The sequence below is a fragment of the Vombatus ursinus genome, unplaced genomic scaffold (genome assembly GCF_900497805.2).
Source record: "Vombatus ursinus unplaced genomic scaffold, bare-nosed wombat genome assembly UNPS02014802.1, whole genome shotgun sequence".
Classification (NCBI taxonomy): domain Eukaryota; kingdom Metazoa; phylum Chordata; class Mammalia; order Diprotodontia; family Vombatidae; genus Vombatus; species Vombatus ursinus.
Window position 1 is genome coordinate 5,694,228 of NW_020954580.1, and position 14,372 is coordinate 5,708,599.

General features: G+C 41.3%; 1 protein-coding gene across 1 annotated transcript in view; it reads right to left on the reverse strand.

Annotated features, from left to right (window-relative positions):
- Window positions 1-1,077: 1,077 nt before the first annotated feature.
- LOC114051466 (sterol 26-hydroxylase, mitochondrial) overlaps window positions 1,078-14,372 on the reverse strand; it is a 36,491-nt gene continuing 23,196 nt past the window's right edge. Inside the window, 7 exon segments of the mRNA XM_027873858.1 lie at window positions 1,078-1,448; window positions 2,255-2,467; window positions 3,110-3,191; window positions 3,462-3,628; window positions 10,500-10,672; window positions 10,925-11,122; window positions 11,261-11,460. Of these exon segments, the coding sequence (XP_027729659.1) occupies window positions 1,329-1,448; window positions 2,255-2,467; window positions 3,110-3,191; window positions 3,462-3,628; window positions 10,500-10,672; window positions 10,925-11,122; window positions 11,261-11,460 (1,153 nt within the window). The 3' untranslated portion in view covers window positions 1,078-1,328.

Sequence of the window (14,372 nt, forward strand, 5' to 3'; positions counted from 1 at the left end):
GTGAAAGAAACATTCAATGTTTTGCCAAACTGAAAACACTAAGTAACACAGAACTGTCCACTGAGCCCAGCCTTTCTGAGCCTGCAAAGAGTGTTGTTGAAGTAATTTCTCATGTGGAAATTCTATAGTTGGTTCCTGTCTGCTAACCATATTGTGATGAGGAATCCCTTCGATTGGCTACAGCTGCATAGCCAGATCTGGGGGACATTCAGATGACACTACTCAGCCCTGTCCTTATTCCTTTCAGTTGACTCCTTCCTGCTAATGGTATTCTGGTGAGAGAATAGAGATATTGCTATTAGGGGATAGGCCTTAGGCCCTCCCTATCTAAGGTCAACATGTCAACACTGAATAGTCCTTGGTTCTTTGCCATGGTGTTTGCTCCTTCATATCAGGTAAAAAGGATTCATCTGAAGGTTACAAGTGAGTTTTTTAACAGGTCAGGAAAGTGAGCTACCTGAGGTCCATGAATCCCAATGTCGAGACCATCCTGGGTGTTGAGATCAGCCATGCTTTGGGCCTGAGGAAGACTCTTAAGATCTCCAGCCACCCAGCCTAGGAGTAGCTGAGCTGAATGTTCATCCAGAAGTGATGCTGCATTTGAATGAGAGATTAATAGGGTCCATGCTATACAGAAACTGCATTGTCTGAACCCACTCTCTCCAGAGACTGAAGTGGTATAAAGAAGAGTGGATCCCTCTGGTGTTGGGGTGGGGCTGGGGGTGAAATGATTGTATTTCTGATCTTGATATATCTTTGAAGTAAATATCCCATTACAAAAGCTGATTGATCCTAACTTGTTACACAAACTGCACTTTGTCATTGGTTGTTGTAGAAAGAACATACCTGGAACGGGTACTTAAATTCATAGTAGTAGAGAAGAGATATCCTAACCCCTCAGTGGTACCCCTAGAACCCTGAGGAAGAGATGTATCTGGTTTTACTCTGGGATAGTGAGACCAAAAAGTAACTGCTACATCTATGCCAATGTAAGATATTGTTATTATTATCACCAGGCCTGTGGAGGTGAGGAGAGGGAAAGCAGAAGGGAGAGGACTGAGACATGTTATAAACAGATTCCAGCATCACTGAAAGTCATTTTATTAGTTGTGTTTCCATGGACCAAGGACATCAAAGAAGGGAGATATGAGCAGGCACCAACAAAGAAGAACCCAAGAGTTTGGTCGTCCAGATTTTCAGGAGGTACCCTGTGCTCATCGTGTGTCTTTCAGGTAAGAGTCCATTACAATTAGGACTGGCAAAGCATGCCAAATACACAGCAGGAGCTAAGGTCTGGGCTAGTTAAGAACAAGAAGGTGCCCCATGACTCAGGGGTGCCTCTTCTGGAAGCACAGGCCAACTAGCTTGTCAGGCACCAAGACGACTCGTGCCAAAGGGTACACTTTCTGCATTCCAGGAGCTAGAGATATCTCGTATTGCTGGATCATCTGAGGAACAAATGAGGGGAGGGTAAAAAGTAATTAGTGACTTCAACCTAGTTTCCTTTGTCTACTCCCCCCAGTGCCTTCCATAAAGCCTTCCTTCCTGGGGCTTAAACCACTGTAATCCCTCTAAGGGATTCACCTCAGAACTGCCTCCCTGTGGCCACTTTCAATATCCCTCTCAAAATAAGTCCATTTTCCAACAACCCAGTTCCAAATCCCATTTTCCTCTAGCCTCTAGCTCCCACCTCCACAAATACCCACCCACTTCCTTTACTGACCTTTATTGTGAATCCTCTTCCCATTGGCCCTTTCCATTCCCACCACTACTACCCTCATTCCTCCATTGTCTCTTAATCCCTTCTCTATTAATCCTTACCAGTCCCTCCCCTGTCCCTGGCTCCCCCATCAATTAATGCTCCTATTCCTATGCTGTCCCTGATTCTCTCCTTTATCAACTGCCCTCATTCTGCCCTATCCAAAGTTCTCCTTTTATCAACTCTCTATCCATCCTCATTTCTTGTTCCCTCAGTGGTTCCATTAACCACTCCTTCCCCCACCTTTATCCCTGATTTCCTGTTCGATTAACCCCCTCTCCATCTCTCTTCTGTCACTGGTTGTATGTCCCCTCTATTAACCAGTCCCTATCTCTCCCCTATCCCCAGTTCTTCCCTATATCAACCCCTCCTATTCCTCACCTGTATCCTGATTCCTCCTCCCTTAAACCTGCCCATCCCTCTTCTGTCCTTGATTCTCTCCTCCATTAGCCACAGTTCCCGTTACTCCCTCCACCAGTTTCCACCATCTCTTACCCTTGATAGCACCAAATTCATCTCAAGCTCAGCGACTCGACGGCCCAGACAGGATCGGACCCCATAACCAAAGGGTAAGGAGCCAAAGGCATGGCTGCCTCCCACAGACCCAATCCGGTTTTTCCGTAGCCATCGCCGTGGCAGAAACTTCATGGGAGATGGAAAGTTGTCTGGGTCCCGGGACATTGCAAAGTGACACAACACAAACTGGGTCTGCAGAAGAATAACAGAAGAGGACAATGAGATATAGTGGAAAGAGGGCTGTATTGGGGGGGTCACATAACCTAGCTTAGAAGCCCAGCTTTATTACTACCTGGGTAAACTTGGATAAGCCACAAGTCTCTTGGCCTAAAATTTCTCATCAGTAAAACGAGGTGGGGAGAGGAGGGGGAGGGATGGACTAAATTATAACTACTCCACTAACAGTAACAACAAAAATAATAATGATAATATTTATGCAGCACTTTAAGTTTTGAAAAGCTGCTGCACATATGTTACCTTATTTGATCCTCATAGCAACCCTGCTATTATTATCCTCATTTTACAGATGAGAAGACTGAAGCTGAGAAAAGTTCAAACATTTGCCCAGGGTCACAAAGCTAAGGTAGGGTTTGAGCTTAGGTCTTCCTGATTCCAAATTCATTGTACCACCTAACTTCTTTAATATGACCTCTGAAGTACCTTCTAGCTCTGAATCTGGTGAGTTGAAGGCATCCATGCAGCCCAGAAACACTTTGAACTCATGGGCACTGCTCTTCTTAATGGGTACCCTCTTCCTAATTCTAGCATCCCCACCCCAGGTACCCAATTCCCAACCTCAATCTGTCCACCTCCCATGACTCCAGCCCCACTCACATTCTTGGGGAAGAGAAAGTCTCCTACTATGACTTCTTTCTCTGTGTTGATTCTCGAGTTTATGGGGACAACAGGATAGAGGCTATGGGAAAAGGGAGTCAGGGGCATGACTTGGGAAGGAGGCAGGGAAATGTTCTTCCTCACCTCCCACTCCCCTTGGTTCCTCAGAATCAGTTTCCCATTGCCCCTTCTCTTCCCTCCCACCTCCTTCTTTCCAATCAGGTCCCTATTTCCCATGTCCAGGCTCCTACTGCTATACCCAACTTTCCATTCACCCTTAGGCCTTCCCCTCCATCCTCTCCATTCTGGTCTTTCTTAGGCCCTCCTCCACTTCAAAGCCTGAGGATCATACCGAAGAGTCTCTTTAAGCACTGCTTTGAGCAGGGGCATGTGGGCGAAGTCCTTGTATTGTGGTATCTTCCCAGGAGGCACCACCCCCACCACCTCCTTGTGCAGGGCTTCCTGGATCTCTGGATCCTGAGCCAGGTGGTAAAGGGCCCAAGTCAATGTGTTGGAAGTCTAGGAGGAAGCAGAGTCAAGGAAGATGACATGAAAGGGCTGTCCAAGATTGAGTGAGGGTGGCTATAAGAAAGTGGGCAGATGAGAGGGCTAGCTGGCTGAAGTCATTTGGAGGAATGGGTAGAGTCTAATTTTCCTCCCATAACTCCTGGGAGGTAGGTGGTGCAAGTATTATTAATACTCCCCAATTTTACAGGTAAGAAAACTGAGGCTCAGAGTCTAAGTGACTTGCAGTAACAAGTTACACAGCTCCAGCAATAACACTTCTAGGGCTGTATCCCAAAGAGATCATAAAAATGGGAAAAGGACCCACATGTACAAAAATATTTAGAGCAGCTCTTCTTACTGTGCCCAAGAATTAGAAATGGAGGGGATGCCCATCCATTGGGGAATGGCTGGACAAGTTGTGGTATATGAATGTAATGGAATACTATTGAGCTATAAGAAAGGATGAGCAGGCAGACTTCAGAAAAACCTGGTAAGTACGAACTGATGCTGAGTGAAGTGAGCAGAACCAGGAAAATGTTGTACACAGTAACAGCCACATTGTGCAATGACTAACGTTGATAGACTTAGCCCTTCTCAGCAATGCAAGGTTCTAAGACATCTCCAAAGGTCTCATGATGGAAAATGCTATCCATATCCAGAGAAAGAACTATGGAGTTTGAATGTAGATCAAAGCATACTATTTGCTATTTTTTTCTTGTTTTGTTTTGTTTCCTCTTTCTTGTGTTTCCTCACATTGGTTCTAATTCTTCCTTACAACATCACTAATGTGAAAATATGTTTAATAGGAATGTATATGTAAAGCCTATAACAGATTGTGCATCATCTTGGGGAGGTAAGTGGAGAGGGAGGGGGAGAAAAATTAAAACTCAAAAGCTTATGGAAGTGATAGTTGATAAATCAAAATAAATTAATAAAAAAAAAGTTTCACAGCTTATATGTGAGAAACCCTCAAATTCAGATTTTCTGACTCCAGTACTCCAAAAAAGCCTTTACTGCTACAAGATTCTGACCTTAGGGCTTCTATACATTAGTATGGCAAATGAAGATACAAGGGGTCAGAGCAGACCACAACCTGAAGATGATGCTTCAGTTATTCATGTTTAAAAAAGTAATAATCATTATTTTTATTACTAACATTTATATAGTGCTAACTATGTATCAGGCACTGTGCTAAGTACTTTATAATTATCTCACTGTATCCTCATAACAACCATGGGAGATAGGTGCTATTATCATCCCCATTGTACAGATGAGGAAATTGAGACCAACAAAGGTCAGGTGACTTGCCTAGAGTCACTCAGTTAGGAAGTGTCTGAGGTTGGATTTGAATTTAGGCCTTCTTCACTCTAGCCCTGGCACTCTACCCACTGTGCCACCTCATACAATGAGAAGAGTAATTTTAAAAGAAGTATCATGAGCAAGAATCAGAAAATAATTTTCTACTGGTTAGAGAGCCTTGGGTTCAGCCCTTTTGACAAATTCCAAGTTTTACAGAACAAATCCTAAGGGGATTTGTTCTGTGAAGTTGGATCCAGTCAAAGGGCTGCACTTGAGGACCTAGAGGGTCACATGTGGCCTTGGGGCCACAGGTTCCCAACCCCTGGGTTAGATGCTTATCAGATTATGGTATCCAATTTGATCTTCACACTTTAAAAAATCTGGAGAAATCTCCACAGAGGCGGGAGCCTATGGGTGTACAATATTATATATGCTATCAGACATGGTTGATATTTTGGTTGGTTTTGCCAAACTATTTTTTTTCTTTGTTACATGATTCACTGGGTGGGAGCAGGATATATTCAGAATATATAAACATATATAAATATATATTCAGATATATAAATAAAAGATATCAATACAAATATGTATACACACATATGCATACCTATAACACTTCATATATGTGCATATGCAGTTTTAAGTCAATAAACCTTAAAGGTGCCCCAAGACTTTTGGAACTATGTGTGTGTGTGTGTGTGTGTGTGTGTGTGTGTGTGTGTGTGTGTATGTGTGTGTATAAACAAAGGGAGAAACTGAAGAGATAGTCCAGGAAACAGTTGACAAACTGTCTAAAGGAACGGTCCTGTGTTGAAAAGTTGAAGGAGCTGCTTTTGCCTTACTTAAAGAAAAGGGTGTATACAGCTGCCATTTTAATAGAACTTCATCTCTTTTGATAACCACTGAGACAAATCCTGCAGGTATTTTTATCATCCTTGCTTTACAGATGAGGAATCTGAGATTCAGAGAAGCCATTTTCCCGTGGTCATCCAACTCGTATCAGAGATGAGATCTGAACCCAGGTCTTCCTGACTCCAGGTCTGACCCTCCTTCTACACCTCTGTGCTGCCTCATAAAAGAAGGCAGAGAAAGACTAAATATATGAACACTTGTCCTGAGGATAGCACCAGCTGCATAGTTGTCCACTGACTCAGCACAGGACTGACCAAGAAGGAATATACTTATATTTTAACAAGAAAGAATCTTATCAAACTCAGAAAGAATTTCCTGACTGTTGGGAAAAGTAAGCCCTAAAACAAATAATTGAAGGAGGTTGTGGATACTCTATTTCTTGGCAGGAGGTGGGGGGGGAGGTGTCTTTAAAAACAGTAGCAGAAAACTAGAGCTCTAAGGGACCTTAGAGATCATCAAGTCCTTTATTTTACAGATGAAGAAACTGAGGCCTGAAGAGGACAAGTGACTTGGCCAAGGTCGTCTACAATAAGTTAATTGTAGGATCAAGACATGAACTTGGAGGCAGAGTCAAGATGGCAGATTAGAGGCAGCAACCCAGTCAAACTCTCCTAACATTCCCCTCCAAACAATTTTAAAATAATGCTTCAAATAGAAATTTGGAGCAGCAACAGTTCAGAGTGAGACATTTTCCAGCCTAAAACAACTTAGGAGGTCAGCAGGAAAGGTCTGTGATACCAGGATGGGAGCACATGGACAACACCAGCAGGTAGGCCTTAGAGGTGGCTTCAACAGCATTAGCAGCTTCAGGAGCTTTCAGTCCAGAGATAGTAAAAGGGTCAGACAAGCGGTCAGAAAGAAATTACAGAGGACTCTTTGCTGGCACTAGATGCAGCTGATGCTCATTGGTAACTCTATTGCCCATAAGCAGTTCTGGGTCACAGTTCCAGGACAGAAAGAATACTTGTGTTCAGTCACAAGGGAGCCGAGGCCCTGGTTGAAGTTCAAAGTCAGAAAGGAGTATTAGAGTTTATGGCTGCAAGGGAGCAGGGTCCTTTCCTAGGTAAAGACCAGAGCACAGACCAGGAGAGCAGGAATCATATCTCTCTCCAGATCACACCACCTTGGAAAAACCAAAAACTTACAGACCCCCAGAACTAGCTCTGAAAACAGCAACATGAAAAAGCCTAAAGCTTAAGACAGTACCTCTCCACCCCCAGGTGAGCAGAGTCCAGCTTTAACATAAAGTTCAAAGTCAAGAAATAGGCTGGGGAAATGAGTGAACAGCAGAAAAAGAACTTGACCATAAAAAGCTACTGTGAAGGCAGACCAAGACACAATCTCAAGAAGACAACAATGTCAAAACAGATACAAGCAAAGCCTCAAAGAAAAGTACTAATTGGATCCAAGCCCAACAAGAATTCCTAGAAGCGTTAAAGAAAGCTAAGAAGGTGTGGCAGCTAGGTGGCGCAGTGAATAGAGCTCTAGCCTTGGAGTCAGGAGGGCCTGAGTTCAAATCCAGCCTCAGACACTTAACACTTACCAGCTGTATGACCCTGGGCAAGTCACTTAACCCCTACTGCCTCACAAAAAAAAGAAAGGAAGGAAGGAAGGAAGAAAGGAAAGAAGGAAGAAAGAAAGAAAACTAAGAAGGGTAGAGGAAAAATTAGGGAAAGAAATAAGAGTGATGCAAGAAAATTATGAAAAGAGAATTAATATCTTGGTAAAAGAGGCACAAAAAATACTAAGGAAAATACCTTAAAAATAGACTTGACCTAATGGTAAAAGAGGCACAAAAATTAACTGAAGAAGAGAAGTCCTTGAGAAGCAGAATTGGCCAAATTGAAAGAGAGATGCAAAAGCTCACTGAAGAAAATAATTCCTTAAAAACTGGAATTGGGCAAGTGGAATCTAATGACTCCCTAAGACATCAAGAAATAATAAAATAAAGTTTAAAAAATTATTTAAATAGTGGAAAAAAGTTAAATATCTCATCAGAAAAACAACTGACCTGGAAAACAAATTAAGGAGAGATCTTAAATTCTTAAATGAATTATTGGACTACATGAAAGTCATGATCAAAAAAAGAGCCTAGACATCATATTTCAAGAAATTATCAAGGAAAACTGCCCTGATATCTTAGAACCAGAGAGTAAAATAGAAATTGAAAGAATCCACAAATCACCTCCTAAAAGAACTTTCAAAATGAAAACTCCCAAGAATATTATAGCCCAATTCCTGAGCTCCTATGTCAAGAAGGAAATACTGTAAACAGCTAGAGACAATTCAAATATGATGAAGCCACAATCAGCAATACATAACATTTAGCAGCTTCTATGTTAAAGGAGTGAAGGGCTTGAAAAGTGATATTTAAAAAAGTAAAAGAGCAAGGATTACGACCAAAAATAACCTACCCAGCAAAACTAAGCATAATCCTTCAGGGGAAAAAGTGCATCCTTAATGAAATAGAGGAATTTCAAGCATTCCTGATTAAAAGACCACAGGTGAATAGAAAATTTGACATTCAAACACAAGACTCAAGAGAAGCATAAAAAGTAAATATGACACAGTAATCATTAGGAATTTAATAAAATTAAACTGTTTATATTTCTATATGGAAGGGTAACTCCTAAGAACTTTATCATTATTAAGGCAGTTAGAAGGAGTCTTCATAGAGGGCATGAGTATGCATCAATTATGTTGGAATGATATTAAAAAAATGGAGACAGAGAGATGCACTAGGAGAAGGGAGAAGGGAAAGGGAGAATGGGGGAAATTTTCTCACATAAAAGATGCATGCAAGGAAGAGCTTTAATAGTGCAGAGAAAAATGAGGGGGTGGGCAATGATTGAACCTCACTCTCATTGAATCTGTTCAAAGAGAGAAGAATATATATACACAAGTATAGAAATCTACTTTACCCAACAGTGAAATAGGAGGGGAAAGGGATGAGAGATATTGGAGCGGGGTGGGATGACAAAAGGGAGGGAAGATTAAGGGAAGCAGTGGTAAGGAGTAAAACAGACTTTTGAGGAGGGACAGAATAAAAAGAGAGAGGAGGATAAATAGAAGAAAATAAGATACAGGGAAATACACAGTTAGTAATCATAACTATGAATGTGAATGGGATGAGCTCACCTATAAAATGGAAATGGAAAACAAAATGGATTAGAAACCAGAATCCAACAATGTGTTGTTTACAGGAGATGCACTTGAAATAGAAAGACTCTCATAGAGTTAAAGCAAAGGGCTAGAGCAGAAACTATAATGCTTCAGCTGAAGTAAAAAAGGAAGGGGTAGCAATCATGATCTCCAACAAAGCAAAAACAAAAAAAAAGACCCAATTAAAAGAGATAATCAGGGAAACTACATTTTGCTAAAAGGTATAATGAACAATGAAGTAACATAAAAAAATTTTACAGCAAGTTTCTCTGATAAAGGCCTCCTTTCTCTATATGGGAAACTGAATCAAATTTATAAAAATAAGCACCATTTCCCAATTGATAAATGGTCAAGGGATATGAATAGGTGCTGTTCAGAAGAAGAAATCAAAGCTATCTATAGTCATATGGAAAAATGCTCTGCATCACTATTGATTAGAGAAATGCAATTTAAAACAACTCTGAGGTACCACCATACGTATCAGAAATGATAAATGCTGGATGGGATGAAGGAAAATTGATACACTAATACACTGTTAGTGGAGTTGTGAACTGGTTCAACCATTCTGGAGAACAATTTGGAACTATGCCCAAAGAGCATACCCTTTAACCCAACAATAGCACCATTAAGTCTGTACCCTAAAGAGATCAAAGGAAAAGGAAAAGGATCCATATGTACAAAAATATTTATAGCAGTTCTTTTGGTGGTGGCAAAGAATTAGAAAATGAAAGGACACTCATCAATTGGGGAATTGCTGAACAAGTTGTGGCATCTGATTGTGATGGAATAGTATTGTCCTATAAAAATGATGAAGAGGATGGTTTCAGAAAAAAAAATATAGCAAGACTCATACAAACTGATGCAAAGTAAAGTGAGCAAAACCAGGAGATCATTGTGCACAGTAACAGTAAGTAGTATGTAATGATGATTAGCTATGAAAAACTTGGCTACTCTGATCAATACAATGATCCAAGATAAATCCAAAAGACTCATGATGAAAAAATGCTATCTACCTCAAAAGAGAGAACTGATGAACTATGAGTATAAATTGAAGTATAATTTTCTATGTTTTTTTGCTTATTGTGATATGGCTAATATGGAAATATGTTTTGCATGATTTCACATGTATAATTGATATCATTTTGCTTGCCTTGTCAGTGGGTGGAAGAGGGGAAGGGGAGAGGGAGAGAATTTTTAATTCAAAATTTAAAAAGAAAAAATGTTAAAAATAAATAAATTAGAAATAAGCAAAATTTTTAAAAAGACATGAACCCAGGTCCCTTGTCTTGCGGTCCAATGCCTTTTTCACCACATAGTCATAATAGTTTAAAAGCCAAAGTAAGCTAATTTTGGACGGTTTCAGTGTTGACCTCCCCATAGTTAGGAAAGGATTGCACCAAAAGACCTAAACAACCAAATCACCTTAAGGGATTTGGAGGCAGAGGATAGAAGAGTTCATCCAATTTGTGATTTAGGTTTCCTAGTTTCCCACACAGGCCCTCAAACCCACCGTGTCCACTCCAGCCAAGAGCAATTCAGCCAAGCTACCCATGGCCTCATCGGGACTGAGCTGTCCAGAGGAGAGCAGAAAATGCAGGTAGCCAGAAACCTGGACCTTGTCAGAATTCCCATCCTTCAGCTCAGCCTCCACCTCCTTGAGCTTTTGTTCAATCATATTCTTCCCTACAAAGACCACAGAGTAGTAAGAAAGGAGAGGTCAAGGGTGTGTAGTTTCCATGGACCAAGGCCATCACCTCAAATCAAATCCCCTGCAGATGACTTCCCTTTGGTCCCTGGGACTAGTCAGGGGCTCCCAGGGATCTTGTCCTGATGGCAATATGCAAGAGAAGGATGGACCAGCACTGAGGTCCCTGACACCCTTCCCATAATGGTCATTCTGATTCCAAACCCCAGCCCCAGTTCCTGCCCCCTCACCAAAAGAGAAGATGTTGTCCCAGCCTTCCAAATAACGATTCCAAAAAGGAAGGTAGGGACGGGTCCACTCTGGCAGGAAAATAGCAAAGAGAGAGTTCTTGAACATGAGCTCCACAGACTTTATGAAGATTTCTGTATCAGGTAGGATGGTCGGCTTCAGGCATCCAATTCGCTTCTCGAACAGGATGTACGAAACAGCTAGATTTATCAGAAGAGAAGTAGGAAAGAGTAGACAAATGGGCACAAGGAACTTCCACAATGGAAGGTGGTGGTTACCACCCCTCCCCTTGAATCTCAGCCTCCTTCTCCTCACCCTGATGCTCTACCCCCAAATACCTTCCAAGGAAAAGAGATAAAACAGGTGAGCAACATTAGGCACCCGGTCCCCTGAAGGGCTCTCTGCCTTAATTTCTTCTAGTCGAATCAGCAGGTCCCCGACCACATCATTCAGGAAATCTGTATACAGGGCAGCATCAGATGGCTTCAGCATCCGAGGGTTCAGAGTCTGACGAAGCCGGTACCACTGTTCCCCTTGCCTGTGGGTGGCAAAAGCATAGGGCAAATGGAGAGAGGTAGAGGGGGTGAGAGGATCATAGGGGCCTGCATGGGAATGGAGAATGGAACAGGTATGTGGAATGCAGGGTAGGAGATGGGCATGAATAACATGGATTTGATTTAAGGGACAAAGAGGAATAGTGCCTGAGGTCTCAGTTCCTAGAGCAGTTAGAGGTAGAAAAGACCTTATAAAGCAATCTAATCCAAAACACTCATTACCCAGGTTAGGAAACTGAGAGGCCGTGAGCACTAACATTATCTTAATATGCAAGGGTAGAGGAAGGGAAGAGAGGGGGGCGCATTCAGGAAACATCTTCCCCACACCCCACCATCACCCATCCATTCTGTCAGCCTCTGCATATCCCCATCTACTCAGGGAGATCAAGCTCCGAAAGGCTTGCCTACTAAAGTGTTTTTCAGTCATTTTCAACTGTGCATGACTCTTTGTGACCCCATTTGGAGTTTTCTTGACAGGGACAATAGAATGGTTTGCCATTCCTTCTCCAGCTCATTTTATAGATGAAGAAACTAAGGCAAACAGGGTTAAGTGACTTGCCTAGAATCAAAATGTCTGAGGTCATATTTGAACTCAGGTCTTCCTAACTTCAGGCTCTGAGCTCTATCCACTGTACCACTCAGCTGCCTACTGAAGTATTCATTCTTAAAAAGAAGACACTCAGGACTTGATCCCCAAATTCCCACCCTATCAGGATAAGGAATGAGAGGGAGAGGAGGAAAAGGTTTAAAATTTTTAAATCAAAATTTTTTTTGTTAAAATGCTTTCTGTTTTTTTAAAAAAAAAAACCCTATCTAAACATGGTTTTTGCTTAAGATCTCACAGTAGGATAGAGATTATTCTTTAATAATTCATATATTTGAGACATGTAAAATGAGAGAAATCATGATTATCAAGGTTCCTTACCATTCTGAGAGACAATGTGTTCATGGAAAATTTTAAGAAAAACTTTCTAAGTAGGTCATAACAAGCCAAGGACTATAGTAGGAACTCAATTTTATGATTTCCCATTCATTCATGGAGAAGGCATTTACTAAGCTGTGCCCAGCCTAAGATAATAATAACGATGATAATAATAGCTAGCACTTACAGGTTTACAAAGCACTTTGCAAATTTTATCTCATTTTATCCTCACAATAACCCTAGGAGGTAAGTGCTATTATTATTCCCATTTTACAGAAGCTAAGTGACTTAGCCAGGATCACACCAGGAGTAGGTGTCTGAGATTAAATTCGAATTCAGTTCTTCCTGATTTCAGGCTCAGCACTCTATCCACTCACTGTCTCACCTAGCTGGCCTAATTGGAGGGCTATTTATGAACCAAATTATGCTTCTCCCACCCGAGGCTCTCCAAATTGGGTTAAAGAAAATTGTACGACCTGTCTGTAGCAATCCAAAGACTATTCCCTCAAATACAAGGTAAAAAATCAGTCTTACTTTCTGATGCTGCTGAAACATGGAAGGATTTGAGCAACAGGTTTAACAATAGCCACGCAAGGACAGATGGGAGAATTTCCCTGTAACTCAATATTCTCACTTTTCAGTATTAGAAGAGATCCTTTATTCCTGACTGAGACATGAAGAGGACAGGGGTGTCCAGTAACCAAAAACAAAACATTTGTTTTTAAGGACAACTTCTTGATCCTGTTGGTCAAATGATGCCCCAGATATCTGATTGCTTCCCTATTAAGTGGAAATCCACTGATCTCCTTCCCCATGATTTTAATGAGTATCTTTGGCTTCCAAGGTCCTTCGAGCTCTAGATCTAGTCTTCTATGTCCTATTTCCATCAGCTACTGATACACAAAATAACCCAAATTGAATTAATTCTCTTGGCACAGCTTTCAGACTCATCTGAAATGTACCTGTGAGTGTACCTTCTAAGTCTAAACAGTTAAGCCTAAAGCAATGACAGCCAGAGACACTGTGTTGCAGAGAGCTAACTAGACTAGAAATCAAAGGAAGTGGATTTGCACTTTCCCACTTATTAGTTATGAGATTGGCTTCTTTGTTTCTGCATCTTTAAAATGGGAATAATAGCAGGCGCATGATGTGCCTTATTCGGCTATCATGGGGAAAGCTATTTTTATTGTTCGGTCATGTCTGACTCTTCGTGACCCCGTTTGGAGTTTTCTTGGCAAAGATACTGGAGTGATTTGCCATTTCCTTCTCCAGCTCATTTTATAGATGAGGAAACTGAGGCAAACAAGGTTAAGTGACTTGCCCAGGGTCACACCGGTAATCAGTGTCTGAGGCCAGATTTGAACACATGAAGATGAATCTTCCTGACTCCCGACCTGGCATTGTATCCACTGCCTCACCTAGCTGCAAAGCACTAAATAAATCTAAGTTGTTGTTAACAGGAATAGGCTTTCGGTAAAAGTTTCTATTTCTTTCTTATTAAAATTGATGACTTTCATCAATTTTAATAAAATACTAGTCTGACTAGTGACTTAAAGTGATATTACATTCTAACAGCCTTAGTCAGATATGTTAAATCATGATTTCAACCACAAGTTGAAAATGTATGTTTTCAATCAAAGAAACACTGTCAGAGGAGTCAGCAAGGTACAGTGAGAAAATACTAAATGCAGCGTCAGACGACCTGGGTTTCAATTCTGGCTCTGGATGTGACATTAGGTTAATTGTCCCACTTCTCTTAGTTTTCCTTTCTGGGCTAGATGACCTCCAAACTCATTTCCAGGTCCAAGTCTATGATCTCAGGACACTTCTGGCTTCTGAGCCTCTGCTAAAGGAAACTTAGACACTCCTTTCTTGGCTTGGTATCTGGCCCAATGGGCACACACCTGGTCCCACTACATTGGGACTGCACGGTACCATCAAATGGTTCAACATCAGACACCAATACAATTTTAT